The 21,939-nt window shown below is 39.7% G+C and overlaps 1 protein-coding gene across 1 annotated transcript; it reads right to left on the reverse strand.

The window, feature by feature from the left end:
* Positions 1-1,254: 1,254 nt before the first annotated feature.
* On the reverse strand, positions 1,255-21,756 carry ciita (class II, major histocompatibility complex, transactivator). Its single transcript, XM_046415855.1, has 24 exons — positions 21,751-21,756; positions 19,184-20,534; positions 13,857-13,907; positions 13,559-13,618; positions 12,334-12,375; positions 12,144-12,203; positions 11,501-11,599; positions 10,485-10,550; positions 9,454-9,501; positions 8,565-8,771; positions 7,855-7,905; positions 7,583-7,696; positions 7,429-7,488; positions 7,096-7,313; positions 5,682-7,015; positions 4,973-5,509; positions 3,894-4,073; positions 3,536-3,607; positions 3,378-3,458; positions 3,184-3,267; positions 2,933-3,016; positions 2,509-2,592; positions 1,972-2,055; positions 1,255-1,811 (listed from the first exon to the last, which is right to left on the reverse strand). The coding sequence occupies exons 1-24, from the start codon at positions 21,754-21,756 to the stop codon at positions 1,736-1,738; spliced, it is 5,049 nt and encodes a 1,682-aa protein (XP_046271811.1). The 3' UTR covers positions 1,255-1,735.
* Positions 21,757-21,939: the final 183 nt, after the last annotated feature.

A 21,939-nucleotide genomic window follows, 5' to 3' on the forward strand; every position in this document is an offset into this window, starting at 1 on the left:
TCGTCAACTGATATTTCAGATGCAGTTGGTGAAGGGGAGCAAGAGAAAAGTTGTTCTTGAAAGGCGTCACTTTGCGGTTTTGTCCACAAGAGAGCATCAGTGCACCAGCTGCTCATTGGAATGCTTTCATTCTGCTTGATGAAGGAAATCCTCAATCTTCTGGTCTTCAGATTTATGTAGAACGTGCAGAGTATGCAAAGAATATGCTCAGTAAAACGTGTGTCTGGCTGACAACTACCAGACGAGTCCTGATGTGATGCAACGGAGCCACATGTAGTTTCTGACAGGAAAGGGTTAAATTGATCCAGCCATATTTGAATCAGATATATACCTTTTCTGTTTATGGAGTTTGAGTACTGCTTGGTCCATTTACACATTAACCAAACAATCTGTTTTTTAGTTGTTATCCATGGGGATTAAGTGAAGTATATAAAATGAAAACTGGATTAAGCACCTTTAGCACAGGTCTACAAAGAAACTGCTGCCTGCTTTCTTCATTTTTAGTAAAATAAATTACACAGTTGCGGGAAATTTTCAAACTGTTCAATAGTAGCATCATTTTGAAATCGAAAATGCTTATTTGAACAGACAGACAGACTTTCAACAAACCACCAGACAGAATTCCCATCTTGATTCACTTTCTTCATTCATTTATATTGATAAACAAATGGCAGATGTGGATGCTGGTTCAGAGGTCTGGTGGTGACCAAGATGTGTGAGTTCCTACGTGATCTGACATTTCTTTTTGTTTCATTTTAATTTTAAAGATGGAGCACATAAGATAGAATGTAAAAAAATGTTAAAATTAAAACATCAGAGCTTCTTCATCATATCTTGGGTTTTAGCCAAAGCCCTAAAACACCTGAGCCTTCATTGCCTATAATGTAATGGTCTCCACTGTTTAAAATCTGTTTTTTCCAACCACTTTATGAGTCATATGAATGCCACAAGACACCAAGTAACAACCAAGTGCTTATGTTGTCAGTAAAGTTTGGTTACCCTGGTTCATTTTGCCATGACATCAAAATTAGAGGAACTTTGTCCTCACTCTTTACAGTCATTTTGGCTGTAAAATTATGGCTTAAGCAATAAGGTTAAAGTCAAATAATATAATAAACTACACAGAGTTGCAGACACTATTAAAGGCCAGTCTGTATCAAACAAAGAACAGAAACCTGTTGAAAATAAAGTAAAAAGTTTAGAAACTGATGAATCCATTAAATGGAAACAATTAGTGAAAAAGAAGCAAACGTGCCCGATGACAACATGAAAGATTTTATTTATATTAAAGTGCCAGGTGATAGTTCAGCAAACAATAATTTACAGCCATAGATTTGGTGCAAATAAAAATACTGTTTGTGTCACAAAAAATAATAAAAACGCAAGTCAGTAGATAAAGGTAAAAACTAACAATAGTGCAAATTTGCGTCTTGGATTTGTACCAAACATAACCAAACACCAGCCTATACACACATATGCAGTACTGTGTGCTTCTAAAGGATGTATTGATTTCTTCAAGCACTGACTGGCACTTCTGAAAGAATTTGGCAAGTTGAACTGCAGCAGAAGAATTTTCTAGTTTGTTCATTGGTGGTCTCGCTCTCTCTCTCTCTCCACATTACTGTTTTTGAAGTAGATTTAAAATATACATTGTAATGGGTAGTGTAAACATGTATGCATGAGATGCATGATAAAAAGCTTATAGCCCTGTAGAATAGGCCACTTTCATATTGCTCTAATGCCACAGGATCCGGCTGTCTTGCTGCTGAAGTCTCTCAAACACTCCATACGGAATGCACTGGTTCCACATCCTGTGATAAGATGAAAAGAGAAAAACTATGGCATGAAGAAAATTAACTTAACTAACTAACTAACTAGTTTTGGTTGTGGGGCAAATAAAAGCCTTGCCTAAAAAGGTGGACAGGATATCACTCACACACACACACACATATGCAAACAAGGTTTTCTCACCTCAAAGTCTTCATTTTTTTACAGTTTTTCAGGCTGACTCCCAGGCTCAGTGCTCCGACATCTGTTAACTTGTTATACTTCACGCTATCACACAAAACCAAAACAGTTCACACATTAGATGTTTCTTCAATGCGTAATACTGTATGTACTGACAGTGACAAATTCAGGTGCAACACACAATTTTAACAACATAATACTGACTAGAGACAACACATCAAATGATCAACATTTAGTTCTGTCTAATCATATTTCAGTAGTTCCTCTTTTGATGTGTGTGTGCTTCAAAGTTTCCATCTATTGACGTGTTGATAAAATGATCATGTACCGTACAGTACAAGATACAGAGATCACAGTGCATTTCCTCATTAATGATATAAACAAACAGGTAGTACAAAATGTTCCTTTCTACAAGATATTTCTGACTGGGGTGACATGAGGACAAGCTATCATACCAGACACATACACATAAATACATCAATGTTTAATAAAAATAAAACTGCATAGTATAACGTGTTATAGATACATATATCGTCTTACTCCAGGTCGGTGAGGGAAGCCATGTGTGGCAGGACAGCTGCTAAACTCTCTGCCCCTTCGTCAGAAATCACATTACTGTAAAGACTGGAAAAACAAAGGGAGGGAGAGGGAAGTGAAAATATGTGGGTTTACAGTGTGTGCCATTTTGAATGTCGATGTTGATGTGTAGCTATATATAGCTATATATTGTGCTGTGTACTATGTTCACTTGTAAATTGTTAAGTTATTATCTCTATATTTTTTGTAACTGTTTTTTCACACTTTTTGCTTTTTACACTCTTTTTCTGTTCTTGTGAGCTGCCATGACAAGTGAATTTCCCCACTGTGGGATCAATAAAGTCCATCTTATCTTATCTTATATGTGTTTGTGTGTGTGTGTGTGTGTGTGTGGGTGCGTGCGTGTGTGTGTGTCTACACTGTATACCTTAAACAGTGAAGTTTGGGCAGATCTCTCAGTGTGGTTGCCAGTTTCTTTACCCCCTCATCTCCAATACAGTTCTGTGACAGACTAAAAACCAACAGGAGAGAGCACTTAGCTCACTAAGTTCAACCACCTACAGCACATAAAGATCTTGCTATGTCAAAAACTAGACAATGTGATTTATTTTGCATTATGAGGTCAAATATCCCAGTAATAGAAGAGATTAGGATGAGAGAAGTACAAGTTGTACTCACTTGAGTACTTCCAGCAAACACAGTGAGACCAAAACATCAGACAGCTTCTCTGCTCCTTTGTCCCCTAACTTACTGTTCTCAAGACTGAACAGAGAAAGAAAGAGACAGCTACTGTCAGACACTACAGAAAACAAGTATAAACAACACAGTGGGATTGATGGATTGACAGAGAACCAGAAGTAAAGGTTGTTTACTCTAAGTGCTGTAGGTTATGTAGGCCTGGCAAGAGCTCCCACAGTTTGGGAAGAGCCAGGGGACCATTCTCTGGACCAAGCCTATAAGGAAAGACAATGTCATCATTATCATCATCATCGTCATCATCATCATAAATTCAAATGTCAGAGCTACTTACTCAAACTCCAGCTTGTGCAGGTCTTTGACAGCTGGCACTCCCTCTGCCAAGATGAAATCCAAATGGCTGGAACTAAAAGTAAACAACACACACACTTCAGAATGCATGCATGTATGTGTGTGTGTGTGTTAGTGTGTGTGTGTATACGCGTATTCCTGTAGTTGTGGGGACAAAAGACAATTCCCACAACGTAAATCATTAAATATTAGGGTGAAGTCTTGCTTTAAGGTTAGGTTGAGTTGATTAGGCAAATAATGTTTATTGTTATGGTTGGTTGGTGGTTTGGCCTTAAATGAATGTTAATTGGTGTAATGTTCCCTAAAGTGATGGAAACACGACTGTGCGTGTGGTGTAATACCTGTCTGAAAGCCTCTTGTGTGTATGTATCTTCACCAGCTTTGCCAGGTGCTCTATGTGGCACACCTGTGTGGCTTTCAGGGGGTGAATCTTGAATTTGGACACTGCCCCTTGCCAGAGCCCATCTTCACCACACTGCTCCAGCTGTTCCCATAAGGTGATGACATCAGCAATACACGCCCTTAAAGACACCCAAGTGTTGACATTACTATCAATGGAATATCATTGGACACTGATGATGCAATAAATAGATCCAAAAAACAGACAAACACCCCCCCCCCCCCAAAAAAAAAAAACCAAACAAAAAAAACAAAACAAAACAAACTCTTTGAGCAAATCATGACAACTTATATTGTCAAGAAGTACTTTAACGGTTACCACTTAAATCAGTTATCATTTTAAAAACAATGTGTCCTTAAATTCAGTCAAGACAGAAAAAAGCAGGCCTCTCATTTAGCTGAGTCAAATGTCATGACTCAAATCATGAACCTAGGCTGTTATTTCATTCTATCCCTGTGAGCACAGTTAGTTAGCTAGTTGTGTTTTCACTTTTACTGTTGCAAGAGTAAAGACTTTCAGAGTGAGGACTAAAGAGTGTGTTTGAAAACACTATCTTTTGTAACATTTTGGCAGATAGAGCTGCTAATGTTAAATAGTGTAGTATCCAGGATCTGCTTCCACACTTTGAGTAATACACAGTAAATATTACACAGTAGATGTTCAAAGATGTGAATGCTGCTTTTTTTAAATAACCTCACAAGCTAATGTATTTAATTAATGTCTTCCTTGGCCCAGAGGTAACACATTTACTACTGTAGGTAATAAGCCAGTTAACCAAACAGACAATCACTGATTAAATCAGCTATTCAACAAAAAACAGCACACTGTTGTGTTTTTTCCTTGCTCTTAATACAGCTCCATGCACACAGCTTTGGAAAGGGGAGAAATGCCAAGGCCGACAGACCAACTGTACCCTTATTAGGGTTGCTAAGTTATATCCCTACAATAGCCTTTTGTTGAAGGGGTTGATGAACTAAACTGATACCAAGCAGCTTTTTAAATGTGGATTGTAACCTGTACCTGTATGTGTTGATGTTGTTGAGCCCCACTAGAGCTCTGAGTCCAGAAATCTGTATGCCAGAATCCTCCAGATCCAAACAAAAGCTTTGGCCTTCAGTTCCACCCCTTTCTAGAACGTTTTGTACAGCAAACACATCCGATGGGTTGAGTTGGACTCCATGAAATGTCAGGACTTCTGGAAGATTCACTGCCAGGTGGACAATTAACTGTGCGCTGCCACTGCATCTTCTGCCATCACTATGGGTTGAACTTGCCTCATAAACATAGTGACATGCTTCCAGGACTTGGGCAGGGCTGAGGTTACCATATGAAAGGCCTTCAAGGTGTTTTCTTACTAAAGCCTGCTTACTGGCCACCATATCTCTAAAGGCAGTCTCTGTGCATGAGTGAAGCCCCTGCAGCTCTGTCCTGTTGTAGAACAGAAGGCCAACTGCAAATCGCTGAGTGAGCTCTAGCTCCTCCCTTTGTGGGCGCCGACGTCCCTTTGAACCTGACTGGAAAGGAAGGTTCTGGAGGAAGATACGGTCCGACACAGTCCTGGGGAGACAGAAAGTGAAAAAGAGTTAGGGAAGTCCATAGAGGGCAGCATATCAACAGTGATTTTTTTTTTCTATCAATATACCACTTCTCATTCAGTCTTTTTAGCAACATTATTCTATGGAAACATTAAAGTATAATAGTTCCTTCCAATGAGTACGGAGACTTTTACCTTGACAGAGACAAATGGACCCCTGCCAGGTAGCTCTGAAGGAAAGGGTTGGCCCACAACAGGATATGATCATCACCAGTATCTGCTTTTTGTATGTCTTTACTTCCTCTGTTTTCACTTTCTCTTTTCTCTCCTGTTCCATTTTCTTCTCTGCCTTCTCTTCCTCCTCCTTTTCTTTCAGCACTTGAGACAACCTGCCTTGTCTTAAGGCGGTAGGAGAAGAAGAGGCCTGTTCGGTGGCCAAATGCCTTGAGCTTGGCAGATATGTTCCGTCCTGTGGGGAGGCTAGAAGAGTTTGATTTTACCCCCTCCCAGGCCAAAGAGCTCAGCTGAGACAGCAACTCTCTCTCCCCTGTTCTATCAACTTCCCCACCAACACTTGTCATCTCCCCTCCATCCACTTCATCTTCCTCTTTCTCCTGTTTGGTTGCCCTCCTTGCTCTTTGACGGCGAACCTGTGCTCTGGAATTCATCTGAGAATTTTTGCGGCACCTTTCCACTTCAGAACTACTTGCAATTTGTGTCTGGGGTCCTTCAGTTTGAGGTTCATCCCGTGAGTGTGTGGTGTTTCTGTCCTTTTCCATTTTCAGATGAAGCACTTGATGACAGAGTCCAGTTAAAGTTTTCGGTAGGACCTCGAAACTTTTGGACTGTTCTAAAACCAAGCAGACCAATCGGCATAGTCCAGGGTTCCGGCAGAGGAGATGTAGGTATGTGCAGTTTTTTAAGCAGTCGAAAGCGGATGCTCTGAGGACAGGATCAGTGAAGTACTTACACAAGTATGTCTCTATGTCTGTGGGGGTGAAGCCACACACCTCCAAAAAGCTGTCTGTCCGCCGGAGCAGCTGGCTGGTAGTGCCTCTTGGTCGGGTAGAGAGCAGAAGAGTGCAGCCTGGAAGGAGGACCCTCTGAAGGATGGCTGAGTATAACTGTCTTACTGTGTACGTCTGTGCTTTACTGTCTCTCTGTAATGAATTTATCAAGTCTTTTTCTTGAGTCTGGAGTAGCGTTTCATAGTCACGTAACTCATCAAACCCATCAAAAATGATGAGCACACGCTTAGGAGCAACAAGAATTTGAGCATACACTGCTGCTGGGTCCAAGCAATGAGGGGCAAAGGAAGAGAGGTTTAAGAGGAGGGTCTGAAGGCTAAAGCTTGGCTCTGTTATAGCGAGTGCTTTGCCATCTAATAAGAAGACAAAGTCAAACTGTGGAATACAGTCTCTGGACCAGTCAAGACACAGCTTCTTGATCAGGGTGGTTTTCCCCATGCCAGCATTGCCAAGTAGCAATATGTAGTGTTTGGGTTTGTCACCATTTGAGCCTTTGAAGATCTGGTTGGAAAAAGAAAACATGTAAGTATCAGTGAGCACATAAGTAAATGAACCATTTCTCTGTCCAATAAAAGACTTACCTGACTCTGTCCCAACAAGCTTTTTTGCCAGTCTGTGTGTCCCATGATTATTGTCTCTTTATCCAGAAATCTGTTTGTGCCTTTTCCATTGCGGGAAATCTCTCTCTGACTCACTTTCACATCCACATAATGGGAGGTAAGGCTAAGGCCAGCCTCCATGTCCTGGCACGCTGAACTCATGTGTGCTTTTGCTTCCTGAATGTAGTCCTTTACAACTTCTGAAAAAACAAGCACAACTGAATGCCAAGCTGCCTCTCCACAAAGCGTGATCTGTACTTGCGGGAACTTTTAGATTAAAGCAGAAGAGAGGAGTAAAAGCTTGTGGTAACTTACGTGGAATATCAAGGACAGTGGGAGACTGAGGAAGAGGCGATTCCTTACATGGAGACATCTCTGAAATTAACCATGTTATGATATAACATAACTTTACAGGGTAGTTTATGCACAACAAGAAAGAAATGATATAATGACATAAACTAATAGTCACCATTGTTGGGAGAGGGGGGCGAGGTACAAGAGGGAGACATGGCTTTGCTAGCAGTGTCTGACAGAGATCCTGGTGGCGATGAACTCATTTGGATTGGCGCTACTGTACCATCCACTACAAACACAAGGAAAGATACAGCAATTGTGGTTGCCATGTTGTTGCTTAAGAGACAGAACCAGAACTGTGAAGGTTGAACTATAATATGTATAACACACACAGTATGAGCCAGCACACACACACACACACACACAAGGATAAAATTTTTTACTTGCCTGGGGAAAAGGGTGGCAGTTGGCGTTTGCAGGGTGGTGAGGCAGCAGGTACTATATTAGAAAAAGGTATTAGTATGTGGTGTTGATGTACAGAATATGTGTAATGAACAGATATACAGGACAAGGCTAGACAAGTTTGTATAGATCAAACATTTTATACTATTACAAATAAAAGATTAACACAATAAAACCCAAATTAAATGGACAAAAAAAATTCAAATCCTCTGGAAACCTTATTCCAGATATCTGTTCCAGATATGTATGACTAAATGCAGACATCATTTACATGTACATGTACATATCTGTCAGCGATAGTGTCCTTTTTCAATGCAAGTACAAGTTGCTAAAGCGGAAAATTTTAAAATTTTCTGCGGGGAAACAGTTGCGGCTTTATACAAAAGAGGATCAAAGACTGAGAACTGAGATGTCATGTTGGTATGCCAGCAGATATGTAATTCCAGACAGCGACAAAGTAGTCCCACAGTAGTACTATATGCATAATTGAGTCAATGGCAGCACATAAATCAAGGGGACAAGGAAGAAAATGTTGGCATAACAAATATCTGGATGAATATAAAAGGGTGGACAACTGAGTCTTTATTACTTCTAGGAAATCAACACCACTCAGGAACAATGTCAAGAAAGGTTCAGCTCTATAACATTCATAAACATGATGTTTCACGGGATACGTATGTGGACACTTTACTCACCTAATATGTAAGTAGGAGTAGCAGCCGTATTAGGGAGTGGAAGTCCAATAACTGGAGGAGAGAGCCTCAGTGTCTGAACAACCTGATATCTTGGAGTGTCTGGGATGGTGATAAACTGAATGGAGGGATGGAACTGAAAGATTCTTGGTGGAGTAGTGGGGAGGCCCACCATCTCTGCTGAACTTGGCTCTGTTCCTGTGTCAGTGCCTGAAAAACAAGCAATGACAACATTCTTATCGGTCTCTGCCCACAGGTTTTGTTCACCGTGAGCATAACAAAAAGAGAGTTTGGACAGGAAAGACAAACTGATAATTTACTTTATGATGCCATAACAGGGAATTTAGCATTAGTAATGTCTTATCATGTGAAGGACTGCATGCACTGGGCTTACACCAGTGTACTATCAACTATCAGCTTGCTTTCACACACTGGAAATTTACTGAATATTTAAAAAGCATCAAACTGATCTGTGGGGAGTCTGGTGAGGTGGTAAGAGTTCTTCTTTTTGTTCATCAACGTGACTTTTGTTGACTTCATTATTGAACTTCCTTTTCCTGCATTCTAGTGGCATGAAGGAACCAAGCATACTGATGTTACTAGAGAAGCCTCACATGGTGTGTCTGGTCTGGTCTTTATTCATATAGTGAACTCTCATGAGCAGAGCTCACGTTTTGCTCTGTTTAAAACACTGCCTTTTGAGCTGCAACAAACATATCAGCATTTTACTGTGACTAATAATTATTCAGTTTATATTTAGTACGTCAATAATAACCTGTGCTGCTAATCTGCCCATTTTCCAGCAATACCAAAACAACCTTTCTATACAGGCCTCTTTATAACAGTAACTTTCCCTCAGAGTCAACATACAGCAGGAAAATTAGAAACTTGCCTTGAGTGACAGTTGACTCAGTCTGTGTCTGTTTATTTTTTGGTTTACCTGCAAGAGTTGAAAAAATGACATTAGAACCTGCTAACTGAAATCACTGGGTAAAAACTGACACAATGTGGGATCAATACAGCACAGATATAACTAGGTTAGTCAGTAGCAGTGGCTATAAAACCACTCAACAGACTGCTCTGACCCAGCAACTCAAAAAAATTCAAACCTGTAACCCCTGGTGTTATTTCAACTACATACTCACACACAATTTTTAACCAGGTTTTTAACCAAATGGAAAATAACTTAGAGACCACTGGTCTGGTTATTATATATTAGATCAAAAGGTGATAACTGTTCCTCTGGAACATCCATACTGTGGACGTTTGTTGGTTTTTTTTGTTGTAGAAGTTAGTATGTTATTGCGTGGCGTCATAAATTATATTTTGCTTGTGGTTTTCAACATTTACAGTGTTTTATTACATGCTTTGTTTCATGGTGATAACAAACACCAGTGGATCACAGGACAACAGTCTACACTATCTCTAATAAATAAATACTTTCTGAACATTTCTTAGGATAGTTTGTTTGAACCTTCACCTGTTTATTTATCATGTTTTAATATTTTTCCACTGGCTGTCTTTTAGTTATTTTAGCTTAGCGTTTTCAAGCCTGACATTTGATTGGTTTTATTAAATACTTAAAGCTCTCCCTTTTTTAACAGTGAAAATAAGCTTTGTGTTGCTGGTGAAAGAAAAAAAGAACCCAACAATCTTGTATGACATAGCTTAGGGGAAAGCGTTGTTTGACGGACAATATCACTTTTTCAGTAAATTCAGATTATCTTAAGATCTATTCTACCCTAAGCCTTGTTATAAACTTCCCTTTTTATGATTATTTTAAACTGATTTTGAAGATTTGGTCAATACGTTTATCTGGACTCTATTCTTGAATAATGACTGACTATAAAAATTTTCCTAAAATTTTAAAACTAGCTACAAGCTACAACGTCACAAAAACTGAAAACAGTCTGGGTAGATCACCTGCTGTTCTTTGTCTTTTTGTCCTCACTGGTGTGTTGTCATCAGTGCGCTGTTGTGACTGGGCAACTGGAAAGGAAAAATGAAAATAGAACATGTAAATCTACCACACAAGCAAGTATAACCAGTGAATTAGATCAGGTTGTTGCAGCTGTGATCCAAACATGATGTTACACTACCACACACACACACACTACCACACAACAGAGCAGATGCTGAGCTATACTTAGTAGGCAAACAAGGAAATGTAGACGGGCCAGACATTTTCTGCAGCCCATTGAAAACCATGCACACATAAAACAACACATCCTACTACACAGTGAAGGACATGTGTGATTAGTCATACGGTGGTCAGAACTGCATCACCACAGCAGACACTGACTTCTGAAAGATTTCTGAGCCATACTTCCTGCCCAATTGGTACTGTGCATGTACAGTTCTCAAATGAGATAAGAAGTGAGATGGCTCACTTGTTAACTACTTCCATCTTCAGGTCTTCTGATGAGGTGTATGATATGAGCATGTATGTACATCACATATATGAGCATATGTGCGTGATACACACTATTTATGCAGTTTAACTATTTTGTCATACATTAGATTTGTGTAAGGGCGGCACGGTGGTGCAGTGCTTAGCACTGTCGCCTCATAGCAAGAGGGTTCCCGGTTTGCATGTTCTCCCTGTGCCTGCGTGGGTTTTCTCCGGGTACTCCGACTTCCTCCCACAATACCAAAAACATGCACATTAGGTTAATTGGCTACTCTACATTGCTCCTAGGTGTGAGTGTGAGAGTGTGTGGTTGTCTGTCTTTGTATGTTGCCCCTGTGATTGACTGGCGAACAGTCCAGGGTGTACCCCGCCCTTCGCCCGTAGTCAGCTGGGATAGGCTCCAGCTCCCCCGCGACCCTGACGGATAAGTGGTACAGAAAATGGATGGATGGATAGATTTGTGTATGGTTTGCCACTCAGAGGTTGCCTCTGGGCTGGGTGTGGATCTACATAGCACCATGTCACATACCTCTGGGTCTTTTCACCCTATTATTTCTTTTGACCCTCAGTTTGTCCTCCTGCTGGTGGCTGTCTGGGCTGGGCAGCTCTGTTGTCAAGGGAATGTCACCTGAAGTGCATGGATGAGGAAGTAAGAGAGTCAGTGAAACTAGCACACACAGTAGCCAAAAATGGTTGTTATGTTCATGAATTTCACTACTGAACTGAAAATCAGGGCAGCAAAGCTTGTGTCTCTGAATATCTTGAAGCATCAAAAACGGAAGTGGCACACAGGGTAAAATGTAGGGCAACTATGACTTGAAACATCAAAAGGAAAATAGCTGTTTGTGTTATGGAATATGTATGAATGAATACATGTTCCATTTTTGCCAAAAAAACAACAACAGCAAAAAAACAAAAAAAAAAAACAAAAAAAAAACAGAGGCATTATTAGAGAAATAAGTGTACAGTACCACATCCTATAGGGTGATGTTACTTGTTTAGGGTCAGTCTTGGACTGTAGATGATTAAAACTGCAATATCTAATAAAAGATGTTAATGCAAACCATATGTCTGTTGTGTCAGTGTTTCTAAAGCTTTAAACCTTGTCTTTTTTTTCCCTTTATCACCAGCTATGTGTCAACAATTACAAAATGAAAAGAGAAAATCCTTACGACAGTTGCTGAGTTCATCCTCATAGTCAGATGGTAGCTCATCAAAAAGCTTTCCTGTGTCTAGGCAAGAAAATGCATAGAGGGATTTAAACAACAGATCAGCCATTGCGTTTACACATGTGGGCTTAGGCGTTTTTGCATAGTGTACACTGTAAATAAATATGTGGACAGAGGTTTGGTTGCAACTTACCCATGAACAGGTAATCTTCATTCAGGTATTCAGACAAATCATCTGAAACACAAATAATGAGCATTACCATATTTTCTCATGAACCATTTAAATTTCACTATTCGTTGAACCTGCATGTTTCTCTGTGGGGCTCTCAGTTATAAAGTTGTTGAGCTGCACTGGACTACAATGTTTTGTTGTCAATAGCACCAATATTTTATCAGCATATAATAAAACAAGAGGCTGCAGCAGTGGAAAACAGAGTCTTAAAGGATATTTGGGCTACCTTGCAGTCTTGAGTGTAACTTAAATATACAACTAAAAGTGTTAAGTTAAATGAATGTAGTTTAAAGGCCAGAGTGGTGGTAGGTCAAAGGGGAGGAAAGTAATACGACTGACCTTATTTGAAACAATAAATGTATTCATCCCAATTCTTCCTAATTCTTGAAACCATTGTATTAATACCAGTTATGTTTAAATATCTCTGCCCCTTCAGCACAGTCAGTTACCAGATCAGTGTTTCAGTGCCTCTTTTTGATGTCTTGAAAATGTCTACTAGGTTTGATTATTTCATCAATAAATCGTCTTTATTGTTGCATACGAGAGTAGCTTCAGCCATGAAACTCAAATTCAGATCCGACATGGCCTGGTCAACTGTGTGCGATTGTTGGAGGTGATCCTGGTGCAGCAAGTGATGTTAAACCTACTTCATCTCCTTCAGCACTATGTCAGTACATCATGCACTTGCAGGGTATCTTGAGTTTGGTTTCAGTAGGACATTTATCAAGATCTGATTTTCATTTTGGATACACTGAGATATAGACAGGAGGATCCGAGTATCAAAGATACTAATTTGAAAATCAAATTTGATTTATATAACTCTTTTCATACAAGAATAGCCCAAAGTGCTGTGCACAAAAAAAACAATAAAAATTTGTTAAATCAGAATAATAAAAGTGATAGTAATAAAAGTGTGTGATAAAAAAATTGAGTATAAAAAGTAAAGACGTTTAGAAAATAAAAACAGAATAAAAGAACATAGCAAATAGTAAAGCAAATGAAAATGTATAAACAAATAAGCCAATAAATAAATAAATACGTCATTTAAAAGCCAGACTAAAAGGAAGCTCATGAGTTTGTGTTAGTGGAAGTACCCTTCCATGTCATCAGTGTGTTGACTCATATAGAACCATTCTGCAGAGCCTCTCTCCACACTCTGTACAATTCACACTCAAACAATACTAACCTGGTAGAATTCCCAGCTCAGGACAGAACCAGTCCTGATCCATTTCCTGCATCTTGGCACCTGATAATACACACACACAAATAGGACTGAAATCACCATACTAAGTTGAAGTGGCTTCAGCACTGCACTGATGGCAACCCTCTGACCTGTGTGTACTGAATAGCAGTGACTCATAATGTGTGACACAGACTAGCTACAAACTAGAGTACCCTTCCATGTCATCATTGTGTTGATTCATGTAGAACCATTCTGCAGAGCTCCTTTCTACTTTCTAGAGAGAAAATTCGGTAATACTAACCTGTTAAGCCACACACACATGGATCATGAGCCTCTTCTTGCATCTTGGATCCTAAGCACACACACAGAAACAAAATGGAAAAAAATGTTTGAATAAATGAAGATATTGATCCATAAGGACTAAAAACAAACTTTTTTGAGGTTGCCTGAACACCGCATTAAATTGGCATGTCTTGGAAAATGTCACTGCAGTCACAATCACGTTAAGCTTTGTTTACAACCTCATTGTGTTTACAATGACATTTAGCAATGAGGAAGGTGTGAACACAATACAGTGGTCCCAATTGTTTTATCTGCTGTCTGTTCTGCCACAATTTAAAACTGTGTTGATGTGTTGTTGTTGTGTAGGACCCCCTGAATCTTTGTGGTCTCTGCACAAAATCAAGATCATGTACAGTCTGTTCCAGTTACAGTTATGAAAATGAAAATACTGCTATTAGCAGGAACCCATGCTGAAAAATGCATATTCAAACATCGCAATTTATAGGCAGGCTTGCGATACCTTTCTGTTTGCCCAGGTGATACGCCATAATTGATCTGATATTTGAATGTCTAGTGTCATTAAGGAGGCTATTGAGTCTACTTGCTTCATATCTTAAATAAAATGGGAGGGACAAAGCCAAACTGAATTAAATTGCTTAAACACTTAAAACTCTCATCTCTGTTCATCAGAATTACATATCAAATACATTTCTTCATGAAGAAAATCCCTTCATGCCTTGAAATAGCTCTACACCTTTGCTTTCGTTTTGTATGCACTAATCTAAACAGTCCATGCCACTAAACCACCCCTCCACTGACCATCTTTACCTTGAACATCCTGTTCACCAAACTCACAAGCCTTCTATGACTACCAGCTACTGTAGGCTATACAAAGGCATGTTTTAATCTAGGATTAATTCAGCCATACATCATTGTTTTCTGTTTCAACAGAGAACAATAATGAAGAAAAACGTTACATGCTTCCTTTCCTCCAAGCTTTCTGTCATCATCACGAACAGAGCCATCTAACTCAGCAGTTTAGCTATCAGAAAATCCGATTTGAATATCTATCACCGTATTGCTGTTTTCTTTGTATTTACAGGCTGACAGCTGAAGTCCAAGTGAAGTCAAAAAGTCATTGAGTCATCAAGCTGGGAACATTTTCCCATTCAGTTTCACAGTTTTCTCATTGCTAAATCTCACTGTGGACACAGTGCAGCTGTCAGTCATTTCATCTGGTGCTTGTAATAAACATCTGTTAAAGATATGTTCACCTCTGCAAAGGACTCCCTGCATATGTGCCATTCAAGTGCAAACAAGCTTTTACAGTGTCTCCCTACACAGAGCCATGAAGAGGCTGAGTTCCTACACATGCATACAGTCCGTACAATACGATACATGGCCACTCACCATTGGGATGAAAGAAGCTGACAGAAGGAGTGCCTACCTCGTATAAATGGAATAGCAATTAAAAGCTGGTTTATATTATATAATACATTGCGTAATTTTTAACATTGGGTCAATAACACTGTCGCTGTTGTCTCATTGTGGGATTATTTGAGACACACATAGACTGTGGTCCATATGGTAGGGGCAGATTTATTCACTTGCCCAGGTATATCATAGGTATGTTTGATTCTTTGTTTTCATCTTATGTTAAGATGGTGCCAGGATGTGGTTAGATAAACCAGACACAAACACCTAACTAGACACACCTAATTCTGCCATAGCCAGAATACAAATGCACTGCATCAACTGTGGACTTTCAACTCCAGGTTCATACTTGTAATTGCTGATAAAACATCACTCTTGAATGTGTGCCACACTACCAAAATCTTAACACTACTTCCTGCTAAACCGAAAAGGCTTTCTGTACAGATAATGCATCCATTGCATCCATTTTAGCACACTTTAAAAGAAATAGCAACAGGTTGACTTGTCACCTGTGACACAGAAAAAGCATGAGAAACAATCAAAAAGAAAGGTCAGTCAAAGAAACTTAATAAATGCATGGGCCTACGTATGTTTACATACGACAACACACATGACCAGGGTAGGAAAGCTGCAAGAAAGCAAAGAAAAGCCTTGAATATTGCAAAGTGTTGACCACGCACGAGTGAGACTTCTGTTACCACATGTGCTCATACACTCAGACAAACGTCGCTGGTTGACCTCCACTGCGCTACAATCTGTTTGGCGTTGGCGAAGCAGTCCTTCTAAGAAACGAAATCACTTTCTTTTTATTCCCTGGAAGTTCCCCCAAATACCCTGTTTTCACTAACCCCAACTGAAAACAACGTCTCACCTCATTTATTCACCACATTGCGCATGGGTGGTACAGTACAGCCGCATAAAGCCACCTTTTCGTATAATGGAGTGCAATCGCATCATCATGGTTGAAAGTTCGTTTAATACCTACAAAACATCAATGTTCAAAGAAGCCTGGGGTCATATCGAGCTGAAATTAATCGGATGGGCATAATTAAGGTTAACTGAAAGCAGACTGCAAAATTAAGCTTTTTATTAACTTATTCATCGTCTTTTAACTATTATTATAATTTCTGTTGCCGCTGATTGTTTAATGATTAATGATCATGAAAAAAAAAAAAACGTTTACTAAGTCTCAAGTCAGTAAAACAACTTGATATCATTACAAAGCGGCTCGTGTACACAAAGGAAACAACACTGAAAGGGACGACCTCGACATCTTTTTCGCTGCAAGCTTGCGCACTTTGGATAAGCGCGCCCGAACCGCACCATCTGGCCAGGAATAACATTACCTGTTGCGCCGGTGTCACTGGCTGATGCTCTGGGTCTCTAGCCTCCTGATGTATGTTGCCTGTAGGACGAATTCCGAATCGCTTTAAGTACATCAACCATTGACTGTGTCCTCATATGACCTGTATACGTCTCTCGGTGCGCGCAACCTGCTCTCTGCTTCGGCACTACTTTTACTTTCACTTGGCCAAACTGTGCCTGAGACGCCAAACTGAGTCGAATGCAACAGATGATATGGGCCAAGCTTGTGTCGTAGAAAAGCTGCAGTTTCAGTTCATGTAAAAAAAACAAAGCAATAAACCCCGCTTTGGATGTGAAGTTAGCCAACACTTGACTCAAAAGTGAATGATTTCTTCTTCTTATTATTATGATTATTATTATTAGTAGTAGTAGAACGTACACACACATACACACACAGAGAGAGATTAGGTCAGATATGTTCTGACAGTGGAACACTGCAATGTGTTTATCTAAACAGTGCAATATGTCTTTACTGTTTAACCTATTATTCCGCGCTTCATGTGTGAATATGAATGTTATGATGAATGGTACATGTGTAATTGTTGTGAGCACACTAGGCAGAGCCAACCAAATTTCGTTGTACAGTAAGTCTAATAACAATAAAGGTCTCTATTCTATACTGTTCTTTTGTAGTAGTAGTAGTAGTAGTAGTAGCAGTAGTTGTTGTATTGTTAGGTGGTCCCATGTCAGCTTATGCCACTTCTTCTCCATCTCTTTTGTAATATTCTCTTTCTTTTCTGCTCAGTTCTGATTACCTAACTGCATGCTCCTTAACAGACACCATGCATGATTTCTACTACAAATAATGTAGGATATGCTCATATTGCTCGAAATCCATTACTGAGCCCCTGACTCTGGTGTTGGCACTACACAACATGCGAACAACACTACATCTACTTGTCTTCAGCAAGGAAACTCAGGGAGTTTTGGCCATCAAGTGGAAAGTACCTGCTCTACTGGTTGATCAGCACCAATCAGATACACCACTAATTATGTACCAGGCTGCCACACACATTACATCACATTCCACCCATCAAGGGTGGAATGTGGGTTTATCTAGTCGTACCCTCCTGTGGGTTCATCTAGTCGTACCCTTCTCTCAAACTGTTTCTTCACAAACAATGGGTGTGCCTGGACACACACACATGGTCAATGCTGGGAAATATGGGGGAGTAAGGAAAGGGAAGAGAGGAAGGGAGGGAGCATGGACAGAGTGAGTAAGATGACAGAAAGTGGAAGGTCGCGCAACAACAGAGAGGGATGATATCTTTTGATATCGTAGGTTGATGTTGATGTGATTTGACATTTTCAAACTGCATCTACGTTAGGTTAACTGGGGCATAAACGTTAACATTAACATTCCTCGCTGTTCAGAACTGGAATCTGTACCACACACTGTTCACCATGCGCCTTAAATTATTATACATTCTGCTTTGTACCAGACTTTTTAATCTTTGTGCTTTTATTAGTATTTATTGCATGCCATTTTATCTTAAGTCTGTGGATACTGCTGGAACTTGTGAATATCCCTTGGGGATGAATAAGGTATCTATCTGTCTAAGTAATGTTTCCATGTTTATGCCACACCTCTCATTACTATGGGTTTGGCCGACTTCTCAGAAAGTGACCAAGGTGTCAGGATACAGGAAGTCTTGAACTAATAACTATTATTTTTTAAATATAAGCAAAAAAATACTCTTTGTTTCCTCCCAATCAGTTAGTAAATTGTCATAAATTTAATTGTCAAATCTTTTGACAATCAGTTAAGTCATTTTCATGGTTCCAGTATCTCAAATGTGAGTGTGTGCAGCTTTCCCCTTAGTTTAATAATTTATATTTATTTTTTTTAAAATTATTTTTGGACCATTGCTTACAAAAAAAGAATCATGTAGATGTCATTTTGGGCTCTTTGTTGTCAGAATTTCTACAAAATAACAATCAAGTAATTTGTTCAAATAATTCAAATAAAAAAATATTAGAAGATTAATAATAATAATTAAATATAATCATATATGTTATATTAATTATATATTGAGTTCTTTTAGAATACTTTGAGTTTATCTTCCTGATTATACTTACATAATTTTTGTAAGGTTTTCAGTGCAGGGCTTGCATAGGGATATGAATATTTCTTGCACTATTATCGTTTTGTTCCCACACCCTTGCGTTTCAGGCCATTCAAGACTGGGAATAACTCAAAATGAAACTGAAAGTAAGGCACCAACTAAACTCAAAGCATGTCCAGGCTTTAACCAAATAGGCAACAGTGAGTCACATAGCATCTCATTCAGGGGAGGGAGCTGACTTTCACCTTTTTATTTTTGGTGGAAAGCTGAAAAGGGATGACGGAATGCCCCTGAAGTTCTTGGACAGAAAAATAATCTTTTTTTAAGTGCCATGATGTTGTTGTACAACCACCAAAATCAAGGCTCTCACAGTATTCCCATGACCCCAGCCAGATCATGTAAAGAGGAAAAGACAGACATAAAGAGATGTAGAAGAACAGGAAACACAGAGAAATAATCTGGTGATTGGATGTAAACTTACCCCAGTGTGAATCCACCTGCTCTTTGTCTGTTAAGCCATCAGTGCTGCACATTTTTGTACCATAATCAGAGCTGAAATCATTTTCTACATTGTCTAGAATACTTAATGTAATGCTGTCATCTATGTTTGAGTAAAGTGGGTTCTCTCGTCCATTAGAATGAGTGTCTTGTGCTATGCAGGAAGAAAATAAGTGTGCAATATCTTCTGTAAATCCTGGTAAGCCACATTGTACAAGTCCTGTCAAACAGAACAAGTCCTCTGCTCTGTCTGTTGCCCTGTCAGCTACACAACAGGCATCGAGATCATCCTCCAGCATGTCTCTGATGTTGGCTGTGTTTGTTGCTGAACAGGTTTCAACAGGTAAGGCATCCCGCATTGCTCCGGAGATACTGAAATGATTTACGTTTAATCCAGTCGTTGCCGTGCTGTCATATGTAGAGAACTGGAGGCCTTGTGATGTGTCAAAGGTTCCCTCTGGATCCTGTGCGAAGTTTGAGTCAGCCGTCTCAGCCTCTGGACAGTACAAGTTCTCAGTGTAAAAATCTAGTGTCCTGCAAGCGATAGCGAGCTCTGTTTCCTCTTCCACATTCAAAGCAGAGCATTGTGCCTTACTGTCTGCCATTGTGTTTTCACTTGTTGTACAGCCCGCAGTCATAGATGAAACCAAGGGCAGCAACATCCTCTGTCCTCTGTCCCAGTGCTGCCACAGAGGAACAGCTATCCTTCTAGCCGCCTCCTCTACCTGCTCTAACCACTCCTTCTCTTGCTCCAAATTCCCCTTATTTATGTTTTCAACATCACTGACTGGCTTCTGCATTGATTCTGCACTTCTCAGCACTTTCATTTTGTCTTCTAATCCGAGATTGCATTGGTAGTCACATAATATTGGCGTAGAAAAGAGCCAGTGGTTGGGGTAGCGTCCATCCCTCACCGGCGGATGATTTTCTGGCCAGGACCGCATGTTGTTAAGTTCATCCATTGTTGATACATGCTGAGACCTTGTCTGGTTGTGATCAGTGGCGGCAGATTCTTGGCAGATCTGGCTGAGCTGACCTTGACTGAGGTGCTGATGGTTGGCAGATCCCGGAGAATTAACGAGATCACATCCCAGTTTACGTGCCATTTCCCTGGAAGCTGACTTAGGTTCGACCCCCTCACTAAGTCGGTTAAAACTCAGACTTTTTCTGTAGGGCTCTGAGATGATCTGCTCCTCCACCAAACCCTCCAGGAGCACTTGGATCTCAGCAGGAGAGGCCCAGGACAGAGCCAGGCGCACTGCATCCAGAACCTCCTCGAAGTGGGCCATGGCAACGACGTGGACTCCCTGGACATTGATGTGTAGCGTGTGAGACTACTAGTAGCAGAGGTGATCTGAGTTGTATTGTTTAAAGGACACAATGCTTTTGCTCAGGAGGCGTTCTCATTAAAAAAAGGGAGGTTTTTGTTTGGTTTGAGGGAAGTCTGCTTAAAGAATTGTTTCAGTTTAGTTGCGTGAGGATGTATGAGAGAGACTTGAATGGCATGGACATAGAGAGTCATAGCTGTTAGGACTAAGCTTACATAGACTGAAACTCACTCCTGTTGTTTCCTTAGCATTATTATTAGCATAAATGTTGTTCAATGGTACTTAATATTTAGCTATTTTTCATACTGTCTACAACATACACACACAGCTTTTTGTTTGATTTACACAAATCATTTGGAGTGCAGTATCACACCATACCTACTTCTATAACCATACACATTATTTTCAACACAATTACATATTGCCACTTTTATATAAATAGTTTGTCATTGCACTGATTATAATTCACTGGATGTTTCATATTTCCGAGTAACATCTACAATCACGGTCACACATCATCACCAGATTTTTTTGTACACAATCTAGTTTGTCAAGTGAGTCACTGTTTCACTCTTTGTGTAACACTTTCTAACAATGGGGAAAAGCATATTTCTTTATTTCCCAAAAGTAAATCTCTCCCCCACTCCACGTAGGGTGAAACATATTTAATGTTTTCACATATTTACTGGTTTGAAATCACAAACACACAATTGTTTTTTTTTCTTTTTTCTTTTTCACTGCAGCTTAAGTATGAAATTAGGTCACTTTACAACAGTTTATGTCAGACGCATTATGTTTTTGGATCACCTGTCTGTCCAGGTTTTGTGAATGCAATATTTCAACAACACTTTGAGCAAATTCTCACATATTTGGCACAAAATCCACTTGGATTCAAGGATGAACTTAATTTGGTGGCCAAGTTCACTTTTCTGGTTATTATTTAAGGCCATAACTCTGGTAGGGCAGAAGGTGATTGTATTTCACATTTGGTCAGATACTGAATTAGTGACACCTGATGTCTGAAGCATTCATATTTGTTGCATTGTAGTCCGTAGGGTCACCAGTTTTACTGGTATTGAGGTTCAGGTGACTGTCATTATGTGACAAAACTATTATGGATGTTAACAGAAACTGAACTGGTGCATGCAGACACACAAGTACAAGGTGGTAATTCTGGTTTTTGGGCATCAGAACTGGTTTGGCCAAACAAAGCACGCCATACCGCCATGCCCTGTATTTACCAGGCTTCGGTTACGTTGTTTCCACCAAGATACACCTCCTACACCGGAAGCTATCTGCAAAGTTAATGATGGACAAGCAACTTGTTGAAGTGATCAAATTTGCTAGTACTCAATGAATGCTCCCAATATTAAAACAGTTCAGTGCAATGATTTTAATCTACATAATAGTG

The sequence above is a fragment of the Scatophagus argus genome, chromosome 16 (assembly GCF_020382885.2).
Source record: "Scatophagus argus isolate fScaArg1 chromosome 16, fScaArg1.pri, whole genome shotgun sequence".
In the NCBI taxonomy this organism is placed as follows: domain Eukaryota; kingdom Metazoa; phylum Chordata; class Actinopteri; family Scatophagidae; genus Scatophagus; species Scatophagus argus.